We start from the raw sequence: 26,635 nt of genomic DNA on the forward strand, positions 1-26,635 counted from the left end.
ACACCACAGAGAAATCAGGTTGAGAACAGGGCCTGATTAACAGAGTAGCGCTAGGCTACTGAGCAATTCCACTGCTTGCTTCCCTGCCCTTTTGTCTGTGGGGAGGGGGGGATGTGCCATTCAGCAACATGACGCCGATTTAGGTTGGTGAAGCTTTTGCTGTGGGTCGGTTCCCACAGCACTGCTGCATACGCTGGGTAACTGAAGCAGCCGTCCCAAGTGAATGTTTCAAGGGCTGATGACTTGGTTGAGAGACACTGAGTGCTTCCCCCTACCAATCCACTTTCCAGTCTCCATGCAAAGCAAACACCATCCCCTCTCCAACTTCCTTACACAGACATGCACATACAATGCCTCTTTCCCCAGTCACCATCCATCCTTGCTCAATCCATCTGCTTTCCTGCTGGACCGTAAGATCCCATGCTACCCAACCCATGGCCCAGGCTCGCTGGACTATGTATAGAGGCAGCTGATGAGTCAGGGAAGCAGCACGTAAAAACAGAAATAGCTGGCAGATGCGTGTGGTTTTGTTGGCTAATCTTGGCATCACTCGGTCAGATGTGATGAGTCAGGGGAAAATGCTGTGTGTTTAACTTTAAAGTTTCTAACGTGACCTGTGTCCCAGATCTTAGTGTGTGTCCGTGTCTTTAGCTTGGAGTTTGTGAGGACTATTAGGCTACGTCTAGACTGGCATGATTTTCCAGAAATGCTTTTAATGGAAAGGTTTTCCGTTAAAAGCATTTTCGGAACAGAGCGTCTAGATTGGCACGGACGCTTTTCCGCAAAAGCACTTTTTGCGGAAAAGCATCTGTGCCAATCTAGACGCACTTTTCCGCAAAAAAGCCCCAATCGCCACCTTCGCCATTGGGGCTTTTTTGTGGAAAACAAATCTGAGCTGTCTACACTGGCCCTTTTGCGCAAAAGCTTTTCGCAAAAGGGACTTTTGCCTGAACGGGAGCAGAATAGTATTTCCGCAAGAAGCACTGATTTCTTACAGTAGAAAGTCAGTGCTTTTGTGGAAATTCAAGCGGCCAGTGTAGACAGCTGGCAAGTTTTTCCGGAAAAGCGGCTGATTTTCCGGAAAAACTGGCCAGTCTAGACACAGCCTTATTGTTTAGCTAGAGAAACCAAAAGGAAGGGGAGGCAAACAGGAGCAAATTTTACAAGAGAGCATTGTTCAATGTTTCGCCTGCAGAAGTTAGGAAAGATTTCACCAAAAAGGTACATTAAAAATTCCATTTCCCCTTGAAAAGTTATTATGCCAAATGTAGTGGTTAAATTCAGTCATGAAGATATGAAAGAGCAATTTTAGCCCTGTTCTAAATGCAAGCCATAATTCAGCCTTAATTATGGAGTCACTACTGATGCCTCCAGAACTTGTAGCTAAAGCAAGAGAGGAACTGAATATGTAGAATACAGCTTAGTATCTATTTACATACTTAATGAAGGTTAACGTTAATTCTTTCAAGAATAGCTTGTTTATTTATTATTCTGTAAGGTCCCCTATTTTGCACTGTGTTTCCTATAAACCAGCAGCTAATTTGTACTGTATGTGAGAACAATAAATGAGAATAAAAATATGAAAGTTAAACTTGTTTCCTAGAAGCTGTATAACCTTTCAGTCTCAAAGTCATATAATTACATCATTCATTATTTACTTAGTTCCATAAGTGTACATGTCAGCTTTAAGGCAAAAAAGAAGATGACTTTCTACCTTGCAAAATTATTCATACTTGTGTAAAGAGGAGACAAAATACCAGGGCAAATAGTTGTGCAAAGATGATATAAATAAGAGGTAGTGTGAGCCGCAGGTGGGCCAGCAGGGGTTACATTTGTGCTCCTGTAGGCTAGCCTTGAGGACTGCTAGCGAAAACATCAGGTGTTCTTTATAAGATGGCCTTCACCAGCCAAAACTCCCCTTGTTTGCTAGCTAAGAACCTCGTATGGGATAAATAACATGACCTTGGCTCTCAGCCCCATGGGAACATTGAGAGTGGCATTGGGCCAACTCACACACACTTGGTAAACAGCTAAAGTATAAGATCTGCTGGGGGTCCCACCCCTTTGGGAGTTTCCCAGGAACCTAGACCTTGAAGGGTGCCCTGGGTCCCCCAGCTGGAGTCACGGTCACTGTGGCCTGGTGCAAGATGACCGAAATGGGATTCCCTACAGACCTGAAGGGGCGTAAGCATTTCCAAGAGCCTATTGCTCACTTATATGCATTGCTTTGCCTATGCTAATTATTTGGATTACTTTGCAGTAGCTGTGTAACCATTTAGCAGTATTAAGCCTGTAACAGTAGTGATGTAGTAAGATCTGTATTTTGCAGTAGTTGTGTAATTATTTGGATTACTTTGCAGTAGCTGTGTAACCATTTGGCAGTATTAAGCCTGTAATAGTAGTGATGTAGTAAAATTAAGAAAAGCAACTATCCCTAATCGACTGCCTTGAAGCAAATCCACAAACCTGGTGGGCCCTGGCTCTGTGACTCGACCTAAGTGTTTGCAGGATCAGGCCAATGCTGACTTTTTTTTTTCAACTTACGATCATTTTATATATTCAAGTTTTCTAAATATTTAGAGTACATTTCACACTCAGGAAAAGAATAACACTCCTGAAAACATCCCTACAATGTTGCATCAATATATCTGGATCTTTATCCGGAAATGGTATCTCTTGTACTGAGAGGATAGTTCTAAGCCCTGTATGTTTGTATTCTCTGTGGCCTATTCAGTCCTTGGCCACTGAGCTGAGATTTCCAGCAAAGGAGACAGTAAGGGTGGATTTGTTAAGTCATTGGGGGTATGTCTACACTGCATTCCTCTTTTGAGAGAGGAATGCAAATGCAGCCGAGCGAAATTGCAACTGAAGCGCGGGTTTGAATTTCCCACGCTTCATTTGCATAATTGCTTCTGGCCGCTTTTTCGAAATACTCTATTTCGAGATAAAAAACCCAGTGTAGATGCAGTTATTTCGAGAAAAAACCCTTCTTTCTAAATAACCCTTAAACCTCATTTTTTGAGGAGGAAGGGTTATTTCGAAGTAAGAGTTTTTTCTCGGAATAACCCCGCGGGGACTGCATTTGTTTTCTTGAAATACGCTATTTCGGAAAAGCGGCGGTCTGCGATTATGCAAATGAAGCACGGGAAATTAAAATCCGCGCTTCATTTGCAATTTCACTTCTCTGCATTTGCATTCCTCTCTCGAAGGAGGAATGCAATGTAGACATACGCTGGGAGACTGTCACTCAAAGGAAATAGAGATTCCCATTATACCCAGGGTTTACAGTTTGGTTCAATGGCTTACAGCACCTCCACTATACACATTGTTCCAGCACCGTAGCTGCATTGGGTGGCTGAACACCTTTTTGTGCTTAGGGAGTGAGATTCATGCCTAGATGGTCCCTTCTGCACTGGGATATTGGTTCATTTTGCCTGAGAGAGCCATTAGTTGCTCAGTGAAGATTCAATTCAGCAACGTGTTTTGCTAAGGAGGGATGAGATGATTATTATATTTATTACGGTAGCACCTTGGCACAAATCCAGACTGAGGCCCATTGGGCTAAGCACTATACAAACACAGAGTAACAGACAGTCCCTGCCCCACAGAGGTTACAATATAGACAAAACCGACAAGGGATGTGCCATGTAAGCAGAGACTACAAAAGGATGGTTTGCAAATATCATGGTAGTGCCAGGATATGTTAGAATGTGTAGGCTTGAAGGTCTTAGCTAAACAGAAAGGCAAAAGAAGAGGGAGAGGGTACTACAAGGAAGAGGTGAGAAAGCCAGGACTGGTAGGCAGAGGGGAAGTAGGAAGGGACGCAGAAGAAGCGTATGAAGATGTTTAAGATCAAGCATGTTTCTAAACGTTTTGCTGAATCAAAGCTTTTATGCCCACAGGCAATGTCATGCTGATCTTGAAAGGAAGATAAGTCTCAGCTTGTTGCATGACCTGATGATTACAACATATTATGACACATTGCACCCACTGCCTTCCCACATCAGGCTTCAAGTGTGAAAACTTTGTCACAGATAGCACTTTCAAAATGCAATCAATGGTAAGCTGCTTCATATTTATTTTTCATGTGAAATAACTTTCACTGAACCAAGATTTCATATAAAGAATCTAGAAAATCTGCACGGCCCAATTATACAGATATATTCTCTATGGATAGATCTTTGTGAATGAGAAAAGTACTGGCACAAACAAAATACCACAAAAAAAGGGCTTTTAAGGCTTGACTCACACAAGTACTTGTGCCTGGGTGCCAACTTTAAACATCTGAATAGTTCCAGTGGCATCAAGGAGTTTTATTTCTTTGCCAAAATAAATTTAATTTTCTCTTAAGAAGTGCTTCAGCTGAAATCTCAGGTTCCAATTTCCATTTCAAATGTGCTGTTACTTTCCTGAATTCCAGCTGCCTCGGTGTTCCTGCCTTTCTATTGGTTCTCCATAGTTTCTAGTGTTCAGATAAAACAGCATTTTGCTTGACTGTATTAGTACAAAAAGCTTCACTGCATGAGTATTGAATTTCACAGAAGTACGTTGCACAGAGTTACAAGATTCAGATTTTTTTTATTTTGTCTTTGATTTAAAGATTAGGGACCTGATTCTGTTCTCACTCAAAGGTTGTCTACACACTGAGGGCACGTCTACACTGCAGGGCAAAAGTCGAATTTAGATATGCAACTTCAGCTATGCCAATTGCGTAGCTGAAGTCAAAATAGCTTAATTTGGCTTTTGGCGCTGTCTACGTAGCAGGAAGTCAAAAGAAGAACACTCTTCCTTCGATTTCCCTTACTCCTCATGAAATGAGGGTTACAGAAGTCAGAGTAAAAAGTCCACCATCTCAAAATTGTTTTGAAATAACGGCTTGCTGTGTAGACGTGCACTTTGTTATTTCGAAATAATGTCCGTTATTTCAAAATAACGCTGCAGCACAGACGTATCTTGAGTTAGTTTGCAGGAAGCCAGAATATGAATCCACAGTGCATTAGCTTCTGCACACTGACCATGAAGACTCTTCTCCCACTCATTAATGGCTCTCAGCTGTTTGAAACAGGAATGAATCAAAGCACAATGTAGATCTTTTAGTGAATAATGACAGGATTAACACAGCCAGCTAGCATGTGGCAATTGACAAACCTGTGTACGGTAAATTCTCATCCTGGCTTGCCACGCACCACTTAACCATGTAGACAAGCCCATACACCAGTGTAAATCAGGAGTAACTCTCCTTAAGACAATGGAATTACTCAGATGTGAAACCAGTTTAAGTGTGAGGAAAACCAGCCCTTTGAGAAACAAAGGTTTCTAGTATGGAAACAAACTTCTGCTCCATTGCTTCAAAGGCTATGTGTGTAATGCAATCTCTTAAGAAGCATCTGTTCTTGAAGAATTCCCAAGAAAGGGATAATAGAATATGATATGGGAGAGAATTTCTAAATCCGGTTATTGACTTCTCATGAGATTTTCCTTTCCTTGGTATACCTGACCTGGCCTGCAAAAAGAAATTCTAGTGATTTATTCTGTTGGCTGCACTTTGGAGCTGTTATAAAAAACAGAATTAAATTAGTTCTTCAAAACTGTAATCTAATAACTTTTCATTTTCAGGTATCTAAAAGGGTGTCATAAAGAGGAGGGAGAAAACTTGTTCATCTTGGCCTCTGAGGATAAAACAAGAAGCAATGGGCTTAAACTGCAGCAAGGGAGGTTTAGGTTGGACATTAGGAAAAAGTTCCTAACTGTCAGGATAGTCAAACACTGGAATAAATTGCCCAGGGAGGTTGTGGAATCCCCATCTCTGGAGATATTTAAGAGTAGGTTAGATACATGTCTATCAGGGATGGTCTAGACAGTATTTGGTCCTGCCATGAGGGCAGGGGACTGGACTCGATGACCTCTCGAGGTCCCTTCCAGTCCTAGTATTCTATGATTCATTAAATTAAATAAGGTTGCCTGCAAAATCTTACCTTTTTTTAACTTCAGGGGATAATTTAGTATCTTTTAAACACAGAAAAATGTGTACCACCGAAATATTCCCACCTCTGCTGCAATTAAGCAGAGAGTCATTTAAAAGAAAAACCCTCATGGCTGTGAAGAAAAACTTGAAAATGTGAACCCCCAAACACTGGAAATCCAAAAGGCAAATTAAGCAAAAACAAAACTTCTTATTTTAAAAATCTCTTGATTTTTAGGAGGCTTGACTTGTGATTTTTGCATCTTGTGATTAGAAAACTAGTGTGGCTAGCACCATTGCTCCCTGCTACCGGAAAGGTACCCTGCATTTCCAGCACTCACCTTCTCCTTGGAAATCACAGAGGCCATAATGGGAGGCTGGTAGCTCTGTGGCAAGGTAGCCTCTGCTTTCATAGAGCTCCTTATCTTCTGCAAGAAGTGCCACACAGGTGCTTACTGAGGGATTCCAGAGCAACACGGCTCAGCTGAGGGTCTGAAAAGGAGAACTCTCTCAATAGTGTTTACTTTTCATGAACAGTTCGACTTAGGGATGGTAAATGTTGGTTAATTGAATAGTTGAGTAACCTCATGAATTCTTATCAGTTAGTTGACTATTCTATATCTTATCAGTTAGTTGACTATTCTGTATCAGAGGCAGCAGTGCGGGGTGCCAGGAGGGAGCTGGTCCACGAGGGAAGCCAGTTTAAAAACCAGCTCCCCTTATAGACTGGCTGCCTGTCACCCTGTGCTGCTGCCTATGATAAAGAAGCAGCAGTGCGGGGTGGCAGCACCCTGTCTGGGCAATGGTTCTGAGCTCCCAGACCTGGCACGAGCTGGAACTGAGCGGGGCTGCCTTCTCACCTGGCTCCTAATACGTTTTAAATGCAGAGCCGCAGCGGGGCAGGTCCCCGACTCAGTGTGAGCCAGGACTGAGCCTGGCTGCCTGCCTGCCCAGCTTCTAATACAATTTAAATGCAGAGCTGCAGCGGGGCTAGGTCCCGGACCCGGCGTCAGCCAAGACTGAGCCAGGCTGTTGTCCAGCCTGCTAAAAAATTTACTGGTGGGGTAGAAGGGGAGGGAAATGCGTGTAGTCTATAGCATTAACCTATAAGCTTTTGCTTATCCCTAGTTCAATTATATTAGTGCAAGCTGGTTTTCTCTGAATTACAGCCGAATCTGCTGTACACAAAGGGTACGTCTAGACTACAAGCCTCTTTCAAAAGAGGCTTTTTCAAACAATACTTTTGAAAAAGCCTCTTTTGAAAGACAGCATCTAGACTACAAGAAGATTTTTTGAAAAAGCGGCTCACTTTTTCGAAAGAGAGTCTAGATGCTCTTTCGAAAAAGCCCTGTTTTCATTCAATAGTGCCTTTTTACGAAGGATGGCTTTCAAAAAAAGGCATTATTCCTCGTAGAACGAGGTTTACCACGATCGACAAAACTGCCGTGTTCTTTCGATTTACTTTCGAAAGAAAGTGGCTGTAGTCTAGATGCAGGTGAAGTTTTTTTGAAAAAACGCTACTTTTTCCTGTAATCTAGACCCACCCAAAATGGAATATGAAGGCTAATTCAATACTGAGGCAATTTGTGTGTTGCTCCTGTGACAAAGGCCATTTTTTCTGCTCTTCCTTCTGGGGAATAGTTGTTCCACTTGTTCACTGTGAAACTTTGAAATGTCTGTACATATTGTAGAGATAATATATGTGCTACCAAAATTCCATGCACATAAGGAGCCCTACTAATGGGAGCATTTACTGCAAACAGTAACCATAAAATCCACACGTCTCTTCTTAGATTTTTTTTGTTTTGCTAGGTCAGGCAAATAATGGATTCAGACTTTTGTTATTCTTGAAATATGTGTGGGCAACTTATCGCCCTGCCTACCCTGTTTAGTTCTGGACACAAAGATTGTTGGTGTTGCCTTTCTGGTTTAACAATCAAGGATTTTCCCTTGGCTGTGGACTCAGGAAAGGGTACTGGATAAAGCGACTTTTAGCACTACAGACAGCTAGATCTTCTTATGCAATGTATCAAGTGCAATGCTGCAACAGTGGTTTATTCACCAGATCAGCACGTGAATTCAAAACTTCTGATGAACAGATCATTGCGATAACTGTATGATAGAAAGGTTTAGCTCAACTGGGTGCCCTCCCAAGCGTCTCAAATGTTAGCTCCAAAGCCACACTGACTACCTTGCCCACTAGGACATCTCTGAAGCAAATAGCTTAAAACAATGCTCATCTGAATCAGAATCTCCATGGGCACACATACGCAGATGGCCTATAATGAACTAGACAACCAGGTCACGTCTGAGGATATAGCTACACTAAAAATGCAAGCTACAGTGGCATAGCAATAGTGCAGACACTGAGGGGTTCTTCTAACAGTGCATCAGGAGGGGTTCTTCTATTATAGCGAATTCACCCCTCCAAGAGGCGATCGCGAGGTCGACAGAAGATTCATCTGTGGATCAAGAGGTGTCTAGACCAGAGCTTAGGTTGGTTTAATTACCTCACACAGGGCAGGAGATTTTTCACAGACCTTAGGTATATAGTGAGGCAGCTCTAATTTTGTAACATGGACCAGCTCCAAGGAAACAGTGTACAGTTCTCAAGCTCTTCATGTCTGTGTGGGTGCTGACATTGTCACCATCACTCAGGCTCAAGGGAGACAAATGAAAACGCGTCTTCACAGGGAGTCTACCTAGTGCCGGGAGTCATCCCGGTGGATTTTTGTCTCTCTCAAATGGATTGACCTCACCCTGACAAACTGGCTCTCCCAGCACTAGCAAAACCAGTCTCCATAAATCAGCAGTGACGGTAACTTAACATTTCTTACACGTACCGTCCTATTTCAAACCTCGGGGTCCCCACCAGCTCTTTAAATAGCTCCCTGCTGGCTTTTGCGGCAGCTCAGCCAGCTGCCCACCCACCCGCTTACGGTCACCTCTGCCAGAAATGAAGCCACAGTGACCCTGAGCCGATTGCTTTAAAAATGCAACCTGCAGAACAATACAGAGGACTGGCCAGTCTGGATCAGCCATCCACCTCCCCCAGCGCCCCCCTCTTTCCCAGAGGCCTGCCACAGACTTGGCCCGCGCACTCCGCGCTGGATTGCAACCCCCCAGCTAGCCAGGCTGCAATTCGAGCCAGGCTAGAGGAAGAGGGGCCAGACCCCCCACATCCCCACTTTGCTTCCCGGCCCTGCTAGGGCAGCGCTGCGGGGGGAGGCCCCGGGCCGGGGAACAGCTGACCTCAGCCGCTTGCTAGCGTCACTGCCCTGCGCGCTGGGAAAACGAAACCCGGAGCATCCTTTCCCCGGGCAGGCGCAGCGCCGCACCCCGCTCGCCCGGCGCCCTGGCGTGGGCGGAGAGAGGCGGCGGCAGGCTGCTCTCCCGCTGCCCGGCAGTGTGCGTGCCCGGCCGCCTCCCGAGCCCCCGCCATGAGGAAGCTCTGCCTCTCCGCCGCGGGGCTGCTCTCCATGACCCTGCTCATCGCCAGCGTCTCCTTGCTGGTGGCGCGCGTCTTCCACAAAGCCGTGGAGCAGCAGGTGAAAGAGGTGAGGCGCCCGCCCCGTCCTGCGCGCACCGCTCGGGGCGCGCCGGTGCCAGCGCCGCGGCGCTTGGCGAGGCGCAGGCGGCCTGGGCTGGCTGGAGAAACAGCGAGGCGGGGGGGGGCTGGGGCGAGCCTGGGGGCGAGCCTGGGGCCGGAGCTCGATTGCTGCCCCCCGAGCCTGGCGCAGAGAGGCAAAGCATCCCCCGGGTCCCTTCCCGCGGGGGTGGGCAGCAGCGCTATGAAATCCGTCCCTGTGAGAGCCAGAGGGGCGGCCCTGCCCGGGAGCTGCAGCGAGGTAAACAAGAACACCCCGGCTCGGTTTGAGCGCCCTGTTGAAAGACGGCAAACATCTTTTTGAGGCGGCAGGCGCCAAAAAAATCTTGCTGTAGCCACCTCCCCCGTCCCTGCAGACGCCTTAACTGTGAGGCGTTTGGTTTTAAAATAGTGTAAAATGTAATCGTGGGCAACTAACTTTAATAACTGTAATTAAGGGGCACACTCCAAAGTGGTGGAGAGCATACAGCATGGATAGCATAGAGCTTTACCCATTTGCTGACTTACAGTTCATGTTATGTTTCGTCTGAAGAAGTGGGCTGTGCCCACCAAAGCTCTTGATACCATCTACATGTTTTGTTTGTCTCTAAGGTGCTGCGGGACTATTTCCAGTCCATGTTATATGAGCCTGGTGACACTGATCGGGTGCGTCTAGACTGGCAAGATTTTGCGCAAAAGCAGCTGCTTTTGTGCAAAAACTTGCCAGCTGTCTACACTGGCCCCTTGAATTTGCGCAAGAGCACTGACTTTGTAATGTACAAAAGCAGTGCTTCTTGTGCAAATACTTTCACGCTCCCGCTTGGGAAAAAGCCCTCTTGAGCAAGAATACTTGCGCAAGAGGGCCAGTGTAGACAGGGAAGAATTGTTTGGCGCAAAAAAGCCCCGACGGCTAAAATGGCAATTGGGGCTTTCTTGTGCAAAATTGCGTCTGGACTGGCCAAGGATGCTTTTGCACAAAAGCACTTTTTGCGCAAAAGCATCCTTGCCAATCTAGATGCTCTTTTGCGGAAATACTTTTAACGGAAAAACTTCCATTAAAAGTATTTCCGCAAAATCATGCCAGTCTAGATGTAGCCATCTTGAATAATTCTGGCATGTTTGCCAATACATTTCTCTCAACTTTTCAAAAACGACGAGTCCTGTGATATCTTAATGACTAACTGATTTATTTTAAACAAATCTGTTAGACTTTAAGATGCCACAGGACTCCTTGCTGTTTTTGCAGATACAGAACTAGTCGTTCTTTTAAAGTTGTGGACTAACAAGACTACCCCCTAAGACTTTTAAACAGACTAACCTATTTACCCCTCTGAAACCTCTCAGCTTTTCCAGACTCTTGTTTGGCTAAATGTTTTATTTGGTGACAGGCTAATATATTAATGGTGTGATCCATGGCAAATCATTAAAAATATTCTGTATTTTAAACTTCAGCAGTTGGGTATCATTTTTTAAAAAAGCATTTAAAATAATTCCTAAATTACTTATCATATTGTTTTTTTAAAATCATTTGTTCTCCCCTCCAGTCTCTCCTTTGTTTTTGAATGGTTGTTATCCAGAGTTTCTAGCCATTAATCAAGATGGATCAATTGGATTAGCTGTTACTGTTAGAAAGCAGTTACAGGAAGACTCATTACTTACTGATATCAGACTTAATAGTGATAACCGTTAATAATGTTTGGTTACAAAACAGTGCTTTTCAATTCTAGATCACAAAGCAGAGTGGGGATTGTCATTTCCACTTTTCAGATGGGGAAGCTGAGGTGCAGAAAGATGAAACGATGTGTCCATCTCCAACCATGATCCAAAGGGCATAGCTGGGAATGGAAACTAAGTGTCCTGAAAGCCAGACCATGCTACTAAGCACTGTGTGGTACTGTTGTTAGTGGTGTTGACAAAAGATGTGTGTAAAGGCAGACAGTGAACTAGTTTAACTTAAATCATTTTAACTGAGCTACTTGTTCTCTGCAGTTTGTTTACAACTGATTACGTGAGTTTAGCTTGAGCCTGTACATTTACCAATGCAAGCTCAATGGATATTAGACAGGTCGAAACTGATACAGGAGAATCGACATGCAAAGTGCCACCAATATAAGAATCACATAACAACAGTGCAAATTTGTGTGTAGACCAGGCCTTAGTCTCCTCCATACTGGGTTAATGATGGGGAGGAAGAAGGAGAAAATCTATCTTGATCCCACTAGTCCTTGTGCAGCACATAGCAAGGAGTACAGAGATATTTGAAATTGTGAGTGGAGGTTAAGCTTATGCACAAATAAAGTTGGTAGGCATAGGGGAAATTTTTCAAAAGCGCTTTAGTGACTGGTGCGCCTACGTCCCAGTGTCTTTCAGTGAGAATTAGGTATGTAGGTCACATAGGAACTTTCGAGAAGTATGACATTATTCCTTTGCACTGAGCAGGGATGTCAGCATGTAGTCGGTTACATGATTAACTGATAAGCCTGTGCTCCAGGGCCACACCACTCATATCCTTGTGGGGGGTGGCACGGCTTGGCTTCTTTGGGGGTCACTCATTTGCCATGACGGGCCAGATAGTCTATCTTAGGACTGTTTGCCACTGACTGTACACCGTCCATCTCTAGATGTCCATTCCCACCTCCTTTAGATCCACAGAAGTCAGAAATCCACTTGCTTTGGTGGATCAGCAGAATCCATTTAATTCAGCATTCCTTTGAAGGACTAACATTTCTTAATGCCAAGCAGGGGAGGGTGTTCCATGCAACACTTCCAGACTGAAACGTGCCCTTAATCCTTTGTTCCATGTACTTGGGGTTTACCTAACACCCATTGGTTTCCGTGGGAGTTAGGTGCCCAGACACCTTGGAGGATCTGGGCCAGCTTGCTTTCCCACTCCGAAATATTGTGGCCATCCTAGGCTCATCTTTCTGCCACACGATCAATTCTATCCATGTGACCACTCTGGAAACAGAAACCGAAGCTGGGAGATGCGAATGTGTCTGAGAAACAAATGATGTTGACGAAATTAAGATCCTATGAGAACAGTTCTCCAGGCTTGTCTGGTTTAGAGCTTGTATTTACAATATGTAATGTGTTTTCCCAGAAGAATAAAAGGAGCGAGTGTAAATGTGATCCATTTAGTTGCAAATTATTTTCCCTTCTTCTGCTTCCTGGTGATGTAGCTCTGACTATGTAGTTTTCTTTGTGCTTTTTTTCTTAAGCAGTTTTATTTAGTGGACAGATTTATCCTCGCATTGACTTCAGTGGCTCTGAGACCATTTTTCCCAATATTGATTTATTTTCTCTTTTTATAGAACTACTGCATCATAACTGTAATGTCACTTTCAAAACACAATGAACACTTTTGGAATGAGACTTGTAGACCATGTTTCTAGAGGAGCTGTACAAAGGTGGAGTTCTGCACCCCACCCCCTGATGATAGATGGATTGCTGATACAATGGTTAAGTGATTGTACAAGAATGTAGGGGTTTATGGACATTTAATATAGACCTCTGTAGAATACAAGATGACCTGCTAGCTGATGGATTTGTGTGTGTGTGTGTTTTCTCATTGTTTGTTAGGAAAATCCTTAATGGGGGTGGGTGGAAAAGGGCCCCATGTCCCCCCAGGGATTTTGCTGGAACAGATGTTAAGGCCTGGTAAGGACTCTCAGTAAAGTGTAGGATTGGGGCTGAGAATAAGTACTCTCCCAGGCTGACCTAAAACAAAGTACAGAGTCAAAACTTACACCCTTTTGCTGGAGTTGGATTTATTAGCAAAGAAATTAACAATAATACCAAGTGCAGTTTCTCTCTTCTTTGAGCTTGGTGCCACTCTCAGGCCTTTGCTACAGATGCCACATCCTCCATCTCTAGATGTCCTCTCCCACTTCTCTGTATCCACAGAGGATGAAATCCACTTGCCTTGGTGACTCAGCAGAACTCATTTAATTTAGCATTCCCTTGCAGGATCAGCATCTCTCTGTGGGGACAGGGGGGCCCTTAATCCTTTGTCCCTATTTTTACAAGTGCAGTGCAGTTTTAGGAATCGTTCCAAGTAGAAAACTGTAACAAAGGGTTTGAAAAATCCCAGTGTAGCTAGTTGTTTCTGTTCCTGCCTCCCCACCACCTCCGCTTGTCTCTGAATTAGAGACCTTGTTGCCTGCCACGCTTTATCTGTCCTATCCTAACCTGTTTTTCTTGATATATTTTGATAGCATGCTAGTAATGCAAGGGGCCTACAGAATTAAATTTTCTGTACGATTGCTTTAGTAGGAATATGGTAGTTGAGGATAAGTTAAGACTTATTTTTTGTTATTTTTCAAGATATATATTAGGTAAGAGCTTTTGCAGTTGGTTTGACAGGCCATTACTTAATTCTGATCGAAACCAATAAGCAGAATCCACCATCTAATTTTTCTTTCTTCCGCAAAGCTGAGATGCCAGATTTCCTGGATCTCACGGCAGGTTCCCAGTCTTTCTGACTGTTCTGGGATTTGGCCCAAGAAAATGTTACTTCTTTCTCATGCATATTTATAGGCTGCCCCCTGTTCCTTCCAAGCAGGTATAAGCACCCACAGAAATCTTACAAAGCCCAGCTTTGGGCAAAGGGTTGAACATCCTGGACATTTTGGCACCAAAAGGGCGATATAAGCCCAGGAATTGGGAAGTTGGGGCTGCAGCAGCTTTTGCTGACAGAGTCTGCTCTGGAGTGTTACTTGTTTTCTCTTAAGGTCAGAAACCAAATACTTATCTCTATTCTATCGTCCTATTTCTATCTTGCTTCTTATAGTTTGTATTTAAGTCTTGCTTTTAAGTATCTCAGTGTCATATACTACACCTGCTCCAAGGCCTTTCAGGTGAAAGGAGGCTGGTCTTTCCACACCCAGCCTTGGGGAAAATAAGATCCTGTGGGTATGAAATGCTGTTAAAGAATTAGTATCTGTATACAGGCAGTCCCCGGGTTACGTACAAGATAGGGACTGTAGGTTTGTTCTTAAGTTGAATCTGTATGTAAGTCGGAACTGGCGTCCAGATTCAGCCGCTGCTGAAACTGACTGCCAGTTCTGACTTACATACAGATTCAACTTAAGAACCCCAAGCTTCCCCAAGTCAGCCGCTGCTGAAACTGACCAGCGCTGATTCCAGGAAGCCCGGGCACAGCAACTCTGCCCCAGGCTTCCTGTAATCAGCGCTCATCAGTTTCAGCAGCAGCTGACTTGGGGAAGCTTGGGGTTCTTAAGTTGAAGCTGTATGTAAGTCAGAACTGGGGGTCAGTTTCAGCAGCGGCGCTACTGGACCAACCCAGCAGCACCCCAGCTGCTCTGCCCCAGGCGTCCTGATTCAGCCACTGCTGAAACTGACCAGCAGCGGCTGAATCAGGACCTGGGGCAGAGCAGCTGGGGTGCTGCCGGGTTGGTCCAGTAGTGCCCAGAGCGGGTGCTGCAGGACCAATCCGCAGCGCCCCAGCTGCTCTGCTCCAGGGTCCAAAACAAAAGCCTGGTCTGCTGGGGGGGCACACTATCCGCGCCCCCCCCCCCCCCCAGCAGACCAGGGACACGGGGAGCAGAGCAGCAGCGGCAGCGGGGTGCCGCGCCTCTGAGGCTTTGCTCTGGCAAAGTCTCAGAGGCGCGGGACCCCCCCCCCCCCCCCCGCGGCTGCGGCTTCAGTCCCAGTGCCTGTGGTCTACTGGGGACGGTCCCCAGCAGACCACAGGCACCGGGTCTCAAGCGGCAGCAGCAGCGGTTCCCGCGCTTCTGAGGCTTTGCTCTGGCAAAGCCTCAGAAGCGCGGGAACCCGCCCGGTGCCCCTGGTCTGCTGGAGACGGTCTCCAGCAGACCAGGGGCACCGGAGCAGCTTACGAACGGGGCTTTCTCGCCCCGGAGCTCGCAGGTAGCAATCCGCCACCTCGACCTCCGGGGCGAGAAAGCCCCGTTCGTAAGTGCGGATCCGACGTATGTCGGATCCGCGTAAGTCGGGGACTGCCTGTACTTAGATACGTTTTAGTTTATGCCATTTGGGAAGAAACCAGTTAATCTGTGTTCTTACTGCTGTACTCTTTGTGGTTTTTGTAATTGTTATTCCCGTGGCAATAAAATTGATTTTCATTGCATTTCCTCATTTCAAGTGTGACTGCTGTCGATTGCCTGTGGACCCTCATGAGGGGGAATCTTATGGTTCTACTCACTTGTAACCTGGGATGATGAGGATGAACTTAGAATCTCTGGTCAGATTGGAAACCTTACCCACCTAAATTCCACTGCAGCTCCTTTCCTACAATCCCAGGGTGCCTACTGGTGGGATATTTGCAGGTTATACCTGGTCATTTGTAACAAGAACGCTTAACGCATGTCACTGCCATATAACCACATCTGACGTGTAATAAGATGGCAACCCCCCCCCCCCTCAGTTTATTTAGATTCTGAGTTGCATTTATGTATATAGAGTTGGTTCTAGTCACCCCCTTCTTAGGACTTCACAATGCTCTATGCCTCACTGTTAAGCCCGGTGATCCGTAGATTTACGATACCTGTTTTCTGACACCTACTTACAGGCTTTGCTGAACCTCAGTAGCCAGTATTGGCTGGTATGGAAACCAACATCGTTCATTGTGCTCTGGGTGGTCGGTCTACATGCCACGGAATTTAAGAGACAAACGTTTGAGGGAACGAGGCTGAGAATTCCGACAGTTCTAGACCCCCATCTTGCAAAGGCTAATGCGCGTGTTTGATTTCAGAGGGACTACTCATGCTGCAAGTTAAACCCATAGAGACGTATTTGCAAGGCCACTGCCTTATCAGTCTCGGTCAAAGGGCAGATCACGAGTCCGTTTCTTCTCTGTCATACACAGAATGCCCAGCAATTGTGTGATTTGATTTTTTGTTTTTGTAGGAAACAGTATTACAGAATGGCACAGAAACCTTTAACCTCTGGGAAGACCCTCCTCCCCCAGTCTATATGCAGTTCTATTTTTTTAACGTGACCAACCCATTAGAAGTGGTCAATGGAGATATGCCTTTTGTGGAAGAAATAGGGCCGTACACCTACAGGTAAGTCTACGTCCCTTGCTTTCTTTGCAAAAGTAAAAGTTGGGAGGGTTGGGGTGAGAACATCGATCCCCTGACCGGTTTCTTAGAAAAAAGCCTGTTGGCATGTGCTGGAGTGTGTATTCAAGGGAGGAAGGATGTTCTAGGTCAGAGATGCTCGTGTGTCAGACAGATAAACAGGGCTCTAGTTTTTATAGGGCCCTATGTGAAGTGGCACAGAATCCCCCACCTCCTACTCCTCATGGCACATCCCTGGCTGCCTCCTCCTTGTCACACATTTGTGCGGCGGCACAAGCTAGCAAGTCAAGACGGAATGGAGACCTTTCCAGTGGGGGAAGGGTACAATGAGGATTCAGTCTTTGCCAAGGCCCACTGGCCCCAGAGGAATTTGGGATGGAGAATAGGGCTGTAATCGTGTAGTTGATTAACTGATAAGCAAAAGCTTATAGTTTAATGCTATAGACTATGTGCATTCCCCCTCACTCCCTTGACAGTACATTTTTTAGCAGGCTGGCCAGCAGCCTGGCTAGGTTTTGCTTGGTCTGGGCCTGGGACCTACCCCCGCTGCAGCTCTGCATTTAAAGTGTATTAGGAGCCAGGTAGGCTGGCAGCCCAGCTCAGTTCTGGCTCATGCTGGGTCTGGGAGCTCAGCCCTCCTGGGAAAGGGCTGCTGCCACCCCGCACTGCTGCCTCTGTACCAGAGGCAGCAGCGCAGGGCGACAGGCAGTCAGTTCACGAGGGGAGCTGGTTTTTAAACTGGCTCCCCTCGCAGACCAGCTCCCGCCTGGCACCCCGCACTGCTGCCTCCGATACAGAGGCAGCAGTGTGGCGTGGCAGGGGGCTCCTTGGGAGTGGGGCTGGAACACATTGAGTGCTGCCTCTGTGGACCATAGACTAGGTGAGTAACCGATAAGAATCCGTGAGGTTAATCGACTGTTCCGTTAACTGATATTTAACATCCCTATTGGAGAATCGGAGAGGGGCTGGTGGATCAGGCGGAGGCATGTGGAGAAACACAGCATGGGCTCTCCCATGACATGTAATTTTGCAGTCAACGTGCCAGAGGTGGGGCTGGGTGGTGCAGCCTGTCTCAGTTACTTGTAAATGATGCAGATAAGCCAGGCTGCACATTTCAAAGATCTGTGATTCACTCTCCCTCTCCCTTTTGTTTGGCTTGCCCGATGTTGACTTGTCTGAGCAGGACGGCGTTGTGCCTGGCTCGGTCTGAGAGAGCAACAAACCCTGGAAGCCAACTTCTATTTTCCAGCAGATCGATTGGCACTGCCAGGGCTGTGGGTTGCTGACAGCACCAGCTGAGTCACATGCCGGCCATTATAGGCTGCTGCCCACTGGGGTGGAGGAGAAGCATTAAGCTCCTTGCTCAGGCCACAAGCCAGCAAAGCACAGAAGTGCATGCTTATCTTTAAGCTCACGAGTGCTTAAACCATGCTTAAAACTAAGCATGTGCATGTGTGTTTTGGGGGACAGTGCAGTCTGGCTTGGTATCGGACGGTCTCTGAAATTGTGCAGAGGGGTAGCAGCGTTATGACGGACGTAAACAAGATTGGACAACGCTAAAGGGCTGTTTGGAAACTCAGCATGCTGGAGAGATGATGCAGCTTTAAAACAAATCATGTTTTTGATCCACAGACTGTAAACCTAGTAAACACAGGGACAAGAGAAGGACTGTTGTCATTGTACACTGAAAATTCAAATCTAGCCAAAAATTGTACTAGAGACTGTCTCTCTAGTCATCTGAAACCATATTTACTGGTTTTACAGGACAGAGATCAAAGAGTAATTTATGGGAAAGCACAGCCTGCTCATCTGTCCAAACTTGCTGAGCTCCAAAACGCTCCTTAATTTTATCTGCTCTTGCCACATTGAAGACTTTCCTCTTTTATCTCTGAGACTCAACCCTGGGAATCCTAAGGGGTGAGTTTTATTTTCACATCCAAGTCCCTTAGGAATGGGAGACATCTCAGACTGATTATGACATGGAAATTGGGAGCCCCCTACAAGTGCTTATAAGCCTGTTTCCCACACGCACCGGCTCCCAGGGAGTCAACTGCTGCCCCGCGTGTAACTGTGTAAGCGCTGCAATATTCAGCGGCTACATGATTACTTAATTAGACTCGTTTTAACATCCCTAGTGAGCAGTTGGTGAGATGTAATCAAATTCTTACACAGCTATAAAGAAATACTAGCAAACATATAGCCTAACATTTACATCTCTTTCTTTTTCTGCAACAGTTCTGTGCACTGTTAATTTGGAAATTGGGAAAGCTAGTGCTACACTATTTAAGCATACAGGTTGAACCTCTCTAGTCCGGCACCCTCAGGATCTGACCGGTGCCAAACCAGAGAATTCAACTTGTATATTGTTTGAGAGATGATGGCTGCTAAAGTTTGTACAAGGGTGGGGCGTATATTTCAAAATCAATGAAAACTGGAATTCTGATTAAATCAGCTGGCAGCATTCCACCCTTTGTGTGCTAGTCTTGTTTATGAGCAATCCCAGGATATCTGCTGCTTGGGATGGTAAACAGTATTATAGAGGTGAAATCCTGGGCTCATAGAAATCAGTGGAACAATCCAGTGGACTACAGCCAGACCAGAGTTTCAGCTGGGGTGCAGGGACCAGCATATGGCCTGTTCCACACACTCATCTCACTTAACTCCATTGTACCTGATCCAAAGAGCACTGAGAGTCAGTGGAAGGACTTCTCTGTTGGTGTCAGTTGGCCTTGGATCTGGGGATGAGGCTTAATTGGTGCATATGCTTTGTACAGTATGCGTCTTCTGTACAGAAGGAGCGAATTTTGCCCATAGTGAAGAGGCAAAAGTGTCGTTTTCAATCCATATTTCACAAGCAGAATCTTATTCTGGGCCTTTACATCCTTTTGGGTGGTTTTGGGCTAACCTCTCCTCTTTTCACGTTGTCATTTATAAAGCAAAAGAAAAAAAATAAGGAAACTTCACTAGACTGCATTAAGAACGCTGGTGGGTGAACAGGATTGTAAAATTGCTCAGCATTGACCTCACTCGTCCCAAAGGGAGTTTTCCCACTTCAGGGAGAGCAGAGTTTGGCCAGTGCTGAGTGCTTGTGAAAATCTCACCCTTTCTCTTTACGCATTTAAAGCGGGAGTTCTGCAGCTATCTACTATGTATTTCAGAGAGTTTGTCTGTATGTCTGACTGTTCAAGAACTCCTCCTAAATAGTAAGAGCTAGGACTGCCGGATGTGATATGCAGCTTCTTCTTGTCATAACATAAAGCAAGGTGAAGGGTTTGGTTGTTCCAGGAAAATGGGAAGTGCCTGGAATGGGATTGATTCTCATAAAATCCTGACTCTTGCACCTCCCAATCCCCCTTCCCTGAGCCCCTCCTTAAGGATCCGAGCAACGCCGCGTAAATGTGCTAGTAATTTGTACCATTGCAAAGATTTCCTTAAGAGCCCAAATTTTCTGTCTCCCAGAGAGTACAGGCCAAGAGCAAATGTTCATATTTTGGACAATGACACCAGAGTCTCTTCTGTGAACCCAAAGACGTATGTGTTTGAACCGGATATGTCTGTTGGAGACCCTGAAGTTGATCTGATCAGGACAGTAAACATTCCTGCAGTGGTGAGTTCCATTGTGTGTATGCCTGGAATGTTACTGACATGTGTTTGGAATGTTACTGACACGTGTTTGGAATGTTACTAACAAGTGGCTCTTACTGACATATGACTACAATTTTTACCTATATGCATGGATTTCTCAACTTCAAAGCACTTGGTGACCGCCAGCTAATTTCTTCTTATGAAAATTTCTTGAGATTGATAAGAATGATCCCCATTTATGGACAGAGAACTGGCATCAGAGACGCTAAAAGGCCACTGAGGTAGAACATGTCAGAACAGATTGGAAATTAGGCATTCCTGGATCCCAACCCTCCGCTCAGACCACTGGACCTCCGCTCTCGGAGTCCTGTCATAGGATCTACTGTATCATTTTAAAGCGGGGTCTCAAACTCACTGAGCATTTTCACAGTCCCGTCCAGGGGAGAGGAGGTGTCCATACCAGAAACCTAAATGCTGCTCCTTCCTGCTCCACCCTCTCCCCTCCATTCCACTCCTTCACCCAAGTCTCCTCCCCTGAGGATGCCTCATGCCAGGCCCTCCTGGTAATCCCTAGGTCAGGGGGCTTGGGAGAAGGGGTGCAATGGAGGAAGCGAGCAGGAGAGGCAGGGCTAGAGGGACTGGAACAGACCTACCCCCCCTTCAGCTGCATTGGATGGGCCATAGGCTGTGAGTTTAAGATGCCTGTTTTAAAGGATATGATATTACCTCATTTTAAAAAAGAGGCACTTGATCTCTGAAGTCCTCGGGTACTCTTAAATGAACGGAGCCTGATTCTCCATCGCCCTGCACTTCATGTAGTCATGTTGTGATGGCGAGTTGGGGTTCCACCTGATCCGGCAGCCCCGTAGCAGCAAGAACAGACTCCGCCAGCCAGTAGAATAGAGGGGGTTTATTGCTTCTCCAGGGTACAGCACGGCATAGACGTGATGTGGTTTCAGGAGTCAGGGCCAGGATGCCTCAGAGCCCTTGGACTAGGGGGTCCATTGTCATCCCTAGACCCTCAACGTAGGCTGTTTTCTCCATGGTTCCCAGCTAGCAACTGACCCTTCCCCCGAAACCTGGTGTTGGTCTCCGCCTCCCTCCCTTTGTCTCTCTGCCTGGGAAGCGCCTTGTTATCTGGTCAGGCTGGGCCTAGCTGTCTGGGCTAATACATGTGTGAGTGAGTCAGTGGGAATCACACATCACAGTGCAGGGGGACACCAGGTTACAGAGCAGACAACACCCCCACTATGTCACGCATGCCCATCGGTTCAAATCACACTAGGAATGTTTTGTACCTACTTTACACTGATGAAATTGGCTGCCGAAGGTGCAGGGTAACAGAATCCAGTCCATTGTCTGATTCTGTTCTACAGCTCTTGGAGATGCCTGTCAAGCCAGGACTTGTACTGAACAAATATTCAAAAACCAGATATAATGGTTAATATTTTAATAGTTTTTTGCCTAACGGTTATGTGTTATAAGAATATCGTCCCTTGTCATTGTGACGGGACCATTTCCTGCAGTACCTTTGAAAGACCTTGTTTTATTACATTTGTGTATCAGTATGGGCCAGGATTGTATATAACCTCTCTAAGGAGGAGGCGTGACTGAGGTAAGACTTGGGAATGCCAGAAACTACTGAACATGGTCTAGACAAGTGTGGATGTTTGGGAGAATAAGCATTAAGTGGATTTCCTGGGGAACCCACCGAGAGAAATTAATCCAAATCCCCTGCCCCTTTTGCAGCCAGTTTCATCAGTGTAAAGTAGGTATCAAACATTTCTACAGTCTTTTGAAGCTACATCTGAAGCAGTGTCTGTGTCTGCTGATTACCTGTTACAGAAGACCAAGAGCAAAGGCCTAAGCTGTATAAAGAATCAGCTGATCTGCACACTCTGTTGCAGTTCTGGATCTAAGACTTGTAATCATGGGGGAAAAACCCATAATGGGTCTGGGCCAGTGCCCTTGGTTGGATTGGGGGTGACTTCTGGTGAGCTTTTTGACATGTGTTTTCTCTGTAATGCTTTTGCCTTAAGAATAAATGTGCTTGCTTAGAAGGATGGAAATGCCAATGATTTGGATGTGTATAGGTGCATATTTAGAAGCTGTGTGGTGGGCAATACTCTGGTCACAGCCCTTGAGGAAAGCAAAGTGCAGGTGCTGGCCTGTTTAAGTAGCTGGGCTCAGTGGAATATCGCAGTGTAAGGCAGGGAGCTGTGCTGGCTGGAAAATTCCCACCGGGAAGAGGATGGAAACAAATCTCTAGAGAGGAAAATATGGCTCTGCAGAAAGCCCCGGCTTATGATTTGTTGTGACACTGCTGTTGTAGCCGTGTTAGTCCCAGGATACCAGAGAGACAAGTGAGTGAGGTAATCTCTTATTGGATCAACTTCTGTAGACCTAGCACTGTCTACACCAAGGATCAGGTCAGTGTAACTGCATTGCTCAGGGTGTAGGTTTTTCAGACCTCTGAGTAATAGTTATACCTCCCTGATTTCCTAGTGTTGACCACATCTAAACAGGAAAGCTTGTCCCTTTCACCAACAGAAGTTGGCCCATTAAAAGACATTCCCTCACCCATCTTGTCTCTCTAGTATGCTGGGACCACACTAAGGATGTTAAGGACTAGTCAATTGCCTTCCCTCCCCCCCCCCCCCCTCCTTGCTGCCTCTATCAGCAAAGGGCGGGAGGAAAGGGGTGCTTCAAAGGGGCAGCTCCACACAGCTGTGTGGGGCTGCCCCTTTGAAACGCGGAGGCAGCATTTCAAAGTGGCTCTGTGGAGCCTGCGGTCAGCTGGGAACTCCCCAGCTAATCCTGGGTTCCACTGAAATGCCATGGGGAGCCCGGATCAGCTGGGAGCCCAGAATCAGCTCGGAATCCCTCGCTGACCCCGGGCTCCATGCTGCGCTGAGGATTTGAAATGTACAAGAGCGCCCGCTAGGGACTATTGTACATTTCAAAGCTGGCACGGGGTGCGCAGGCTGGAGTTAGCTGCTGATTCAGGGCTGCACATGGAGTTCCGCATTCCTCCTTGGAAATGTACAAGAGCCCCTTGTACAAGAGCACCGCATTGCAAGAAAGATGTGGAGAAATTGGAGAGGGTCCAGAGAAGAGCAACGAGAATGATTAAAGGTCTAGAGAACATGACCTCTGAGGGAAGGCGGGAATTGGGTTTGTTTAGTTTAGAAAAGAGAAGATTGAGGGGGGCCATGATAGCAGTTTTCAGATATCTAAAAGGGTGTCATAAGGAGGAGGGAGAAAACTAGTTCATCTTGGCCTCTGAGGATAGAACAAGCAGCAATGGGCTTAAACTGCAGCAAGGGAGGTTTAGGTTGGACATTAGGAAAAAGTTCCTAACTGTCAGGATAGTCAAACACTGGAATAAGTTGCCCAGGGAGGTTGTGGAATCTCCATCTGTGGAGATATTTAAGAGTAGGTTAGATAAATGTCTATCAGGGATGGTCTAGACCAGGCATGTCCAAAGTCCGGCCCGCGGGCCAATTGCGGCCCGTGTTCCGGTTTAATACGGCCCCACAAGTAATTTGGCAATATCTATCTTTTATGGCCCCCAACGAATCCATATGTATTGAGATGAATACATTGTAAAATCTCAGTTAATGTCAGTTGGTCTAAATCAGTTATAAATATATTTGGACACAACATGTATACTTGGTGTTATGTTCCTGTTCATATTTTTTGAACTTAAAAGTTGACAGACAATCTTTATTACCAATAATATGTAATGTATTTACAATGTTCCTGACATATATTTCAGCTTCCTGGATTTTTTTTTCATCTGGCCTTCAGATATGAAAGGCAGAGTGATTTAACACCTGTTTAGATTTGTGATCCATGTGACGAAATGAAAAGTATGCCGTTTGCAATAAACTTTGCATAAAATAGTTAACTTGCATTTAATTTTAATGGTTCAAAGAATGTCAGGCAAAATGGTCGGCCCTCATGCATGTTCACTTCATCAAATCTGGCCCTCTTTGAAAAAAGTTTGGACACCCCTGGTCTAGACAGTATTTGGTCCTGCAATGGGGGCAGGGGACTGGATTCGATGACTTCTCGAGGTCCCTTCCAGTCCTAGTATTCTATGATTCATTTGTCACCGGGCTTGCTGGGGCAAGTCAGCGTGCTGTGAAAAGCGATGCTCGTACGTTTGTTAATATCCCGCCTCACAGCAGACTTACTCGCTAGCAATAAGGAAACCCCAATGATTTGGACGTGGATAGGTGCACATCTATTTGTTTCTCCTAAGGTTCATTACATATTTTAGGAAAAAGTACAAGACTGGCCACCTGCATGAGTTGGTGGCCACACTCTGGGGCCACCAAAAATATATTGTGAGAACCGTTGCCCCAGAGGTTTGTTTCAGTCTTTAACCTGGTAGGCTACATTTTGAGTCAACGCTGTGTTGCACACCTAGAATTGTTCAGTATGCACATGAAGGGGGTGGGGTGGGGAGCGACACCCTGTTGTGGCTACTGCCTTTTAATAGGTCTTTGGGATTCACTTCTCTCTAAAAACATTGTATACTGGATAAGTCTGCTATCTAGTCCCTTGTTTTGTGCATTCCTAGAGTGCAAATGCAGGCACAATTTCCTATTGTCTTCAGCAGCAGTTTTGCATGGGTAAGGACTGCAAAAACAAACAAATCCCAAACAAAAAAAACCCCAAGCACTTTTTCAGTGTCAGCTGCTCAAGACAAAAGATGCTGTTTTCCTGACTGGTCTGCAGTAGATTGAACAGACTGGAATACTCTCACTTTTAGACTAAACCTTATGAATAATAAATCCTGGTAGCTCAGCCGCCTGATTTTACTTTTTCAGTTTTGGGTTAGGAAGCTGGGTAGAAGCAAATTACACAGGTGAGGGGTTGACATTAAAAAACTTTACTATTAAAAATAAGATTTAAGGGGTTTAGAAGTTTCTCCTGGCTTTTTATGTAAAAAAAATATAAAAATTCTTTCATGCAGAAGCTGATCATTTCTCCAAAAAGCTTAAAAAAACCCAACTCTCAAGGGAGTTAATTTGCATTAGCAGGTGGAACTTCAGCTCATGTGCCAGAATGTAACTTCATTAGGTCTGACACTAGTTCACAGTACAGGACAGGGAACTCTGGTGAGTGATCATGGCAGAAGCTGGAAGCAGCAGGTTAGTTGTGGTGGAGTTGGATATGCCTGGTGATCACCTGAAGACATTCATACATCACTGTCAAATACCACTGTAGGGCTTCAGTGTGGAGAGGCATTACAGCAATAGGAGGGTGTAGCTGTGTGTGACTTACTGCAGCAGCGCCTCCTGCTGGTTGCTCCAGGCATTAGCTCAAACTAGCCCCCAGAGCACCCTCTTCCCCCGACGTCTCACCTGTTGTTACCGACTTCTATCAGGAGCCGTGTCTCTCCCAGACCGTAGTGCCTTTCCCTTAGGCTCCTGCCTCACAGCGGGGACCCCCGGGGTCTTCCCCCTCAGGGAACCCCTATGCCCCCCTTGCCTCAATGACCCGCTGCTCATCATCATCTAGCCCTGCAACGGGCAAACTGAGTCTGAAGTGGCCACTCATCCTAGGCAAGAGGGTGTGAGCTGCTGCCTTCGCCTGCCCTGGCTGCCTCCCTAGTACCCCTCAGGCTCTTTCGCTGGGACTCCACCTGGAGTTACTCAGGCCAGAGGTCCCTTGGCTCACCCTGCCTTTCCCCAGCACTGCTCTGTCCGTGATACCTCACTAGCAGGCAGCTCCGTCCGCGTGGGAGTGTGTGCTCTGCTTTTGAACTGCTGGGCCCAGGGGTAGTTGCCCCCTTTCCTGCCCTCCATGTCAGCGGGCCTGTAGGTTGGCTTAAGTACCTTGCTCAGGTGTGGATTTTGCATACTTAGGAGTGATATGGCATAGACCAGCTCATCATCGCCTTTCCTGAAGGAGCTGGCTCTCTGACACTCAGCACTGAATAGTTTTGCTACTGGCGAGCCAGTGGCATAATGTTATTTGCAAACTGCACAAGTAAGGGAGGAGCTTGTCCTGTGGTGAGTCTCCTTAAAATGAGGGTTTTAGGAAGAGTGTAACCCTAAGAGTGGGAGCGGGATTTGGAAAGGTAGAAATTGCACTGTCGTGGGAGGTATTTTTAGCAATAAAAACAGCCTCTGATAACTTTGACTGTGCAGTGTTGTTGTAGTTGGGTGGGTCCCAGGATATTCGAGATAAGATGGGCGAGGTAGTATCTTTTATTGAGCCAACTTCTGTTGCAAAGAGAGGCGAACTTTCTACCGTAGACAGTCATACTCGAAGAAGTGCCGTGTGAAAGGATGAAAACTCGCCTCTCACCAACAGACGGCTCAATAAAAGATATTTCCTCGCTTGCTCTGTGTCTCTAACAACTTTGAATAATACAGGTTGGACCTCCCTGGTCCAGCACCTTCGGGACCTGACTCATCCCGAATG

General features: G+C 46.1%; 1 protein-coding gene across 4 annotated transcripts in view; it reads left to right on the forward strand.

Annotated features, from left to right (window-relative positions):
* Positions 1 to 9,236: 9,236 nt before the first annotated feature.
* The window catches only part of SCARB2 (scavenger receptor class B member 2), a 37,941-nt gene continuing 20,542 nt past the window's right edge, over positions 9,237 to 26,635 (forward strand). For 2 of the 4 annotated variants that reach the window (XM_075929443.2, XM_075929444.2), the window contains exons 1-3: positions 9,237 to 9,519; positions 16,437 to 16,594; positions 20,069 to 20,216. In XM_075929443.2, coding sequence (XP_075785558.2) covers positions 9,403 to 9,519; positions 16,437 to 16,594; positions 20,069 to 20,216 — 423 coding nt within the window. In that variant the 5' untranslated portion in view covers positions 9,237 to 9,402. Of the gene's footprint in view, positions 9,520 to 9,738; positions 9,811 to 16,436; positions 16,595 to 20,068; positions 20,217 to 26,635 lie in introns of those variants that run through there. The other 2 variants (XM_075929442.2, XM_089778132.1) reach the window with 2 other exon arrangements.

This window comes from Pelodiscus sinensis, chromosome 4 (assembly GCF_052426305.1).
Source record: "Pelodiscus sinensis isolate ZL-2025 chromosome 4, ASM5242630v1, whole genome shotgun sequence".
NCBI classification, from domain to species: Eukaryota; Metazoa; Chordata; order Testudines; family Trionychidae; genus Pelodiscus; species Pelodiscus sinensis.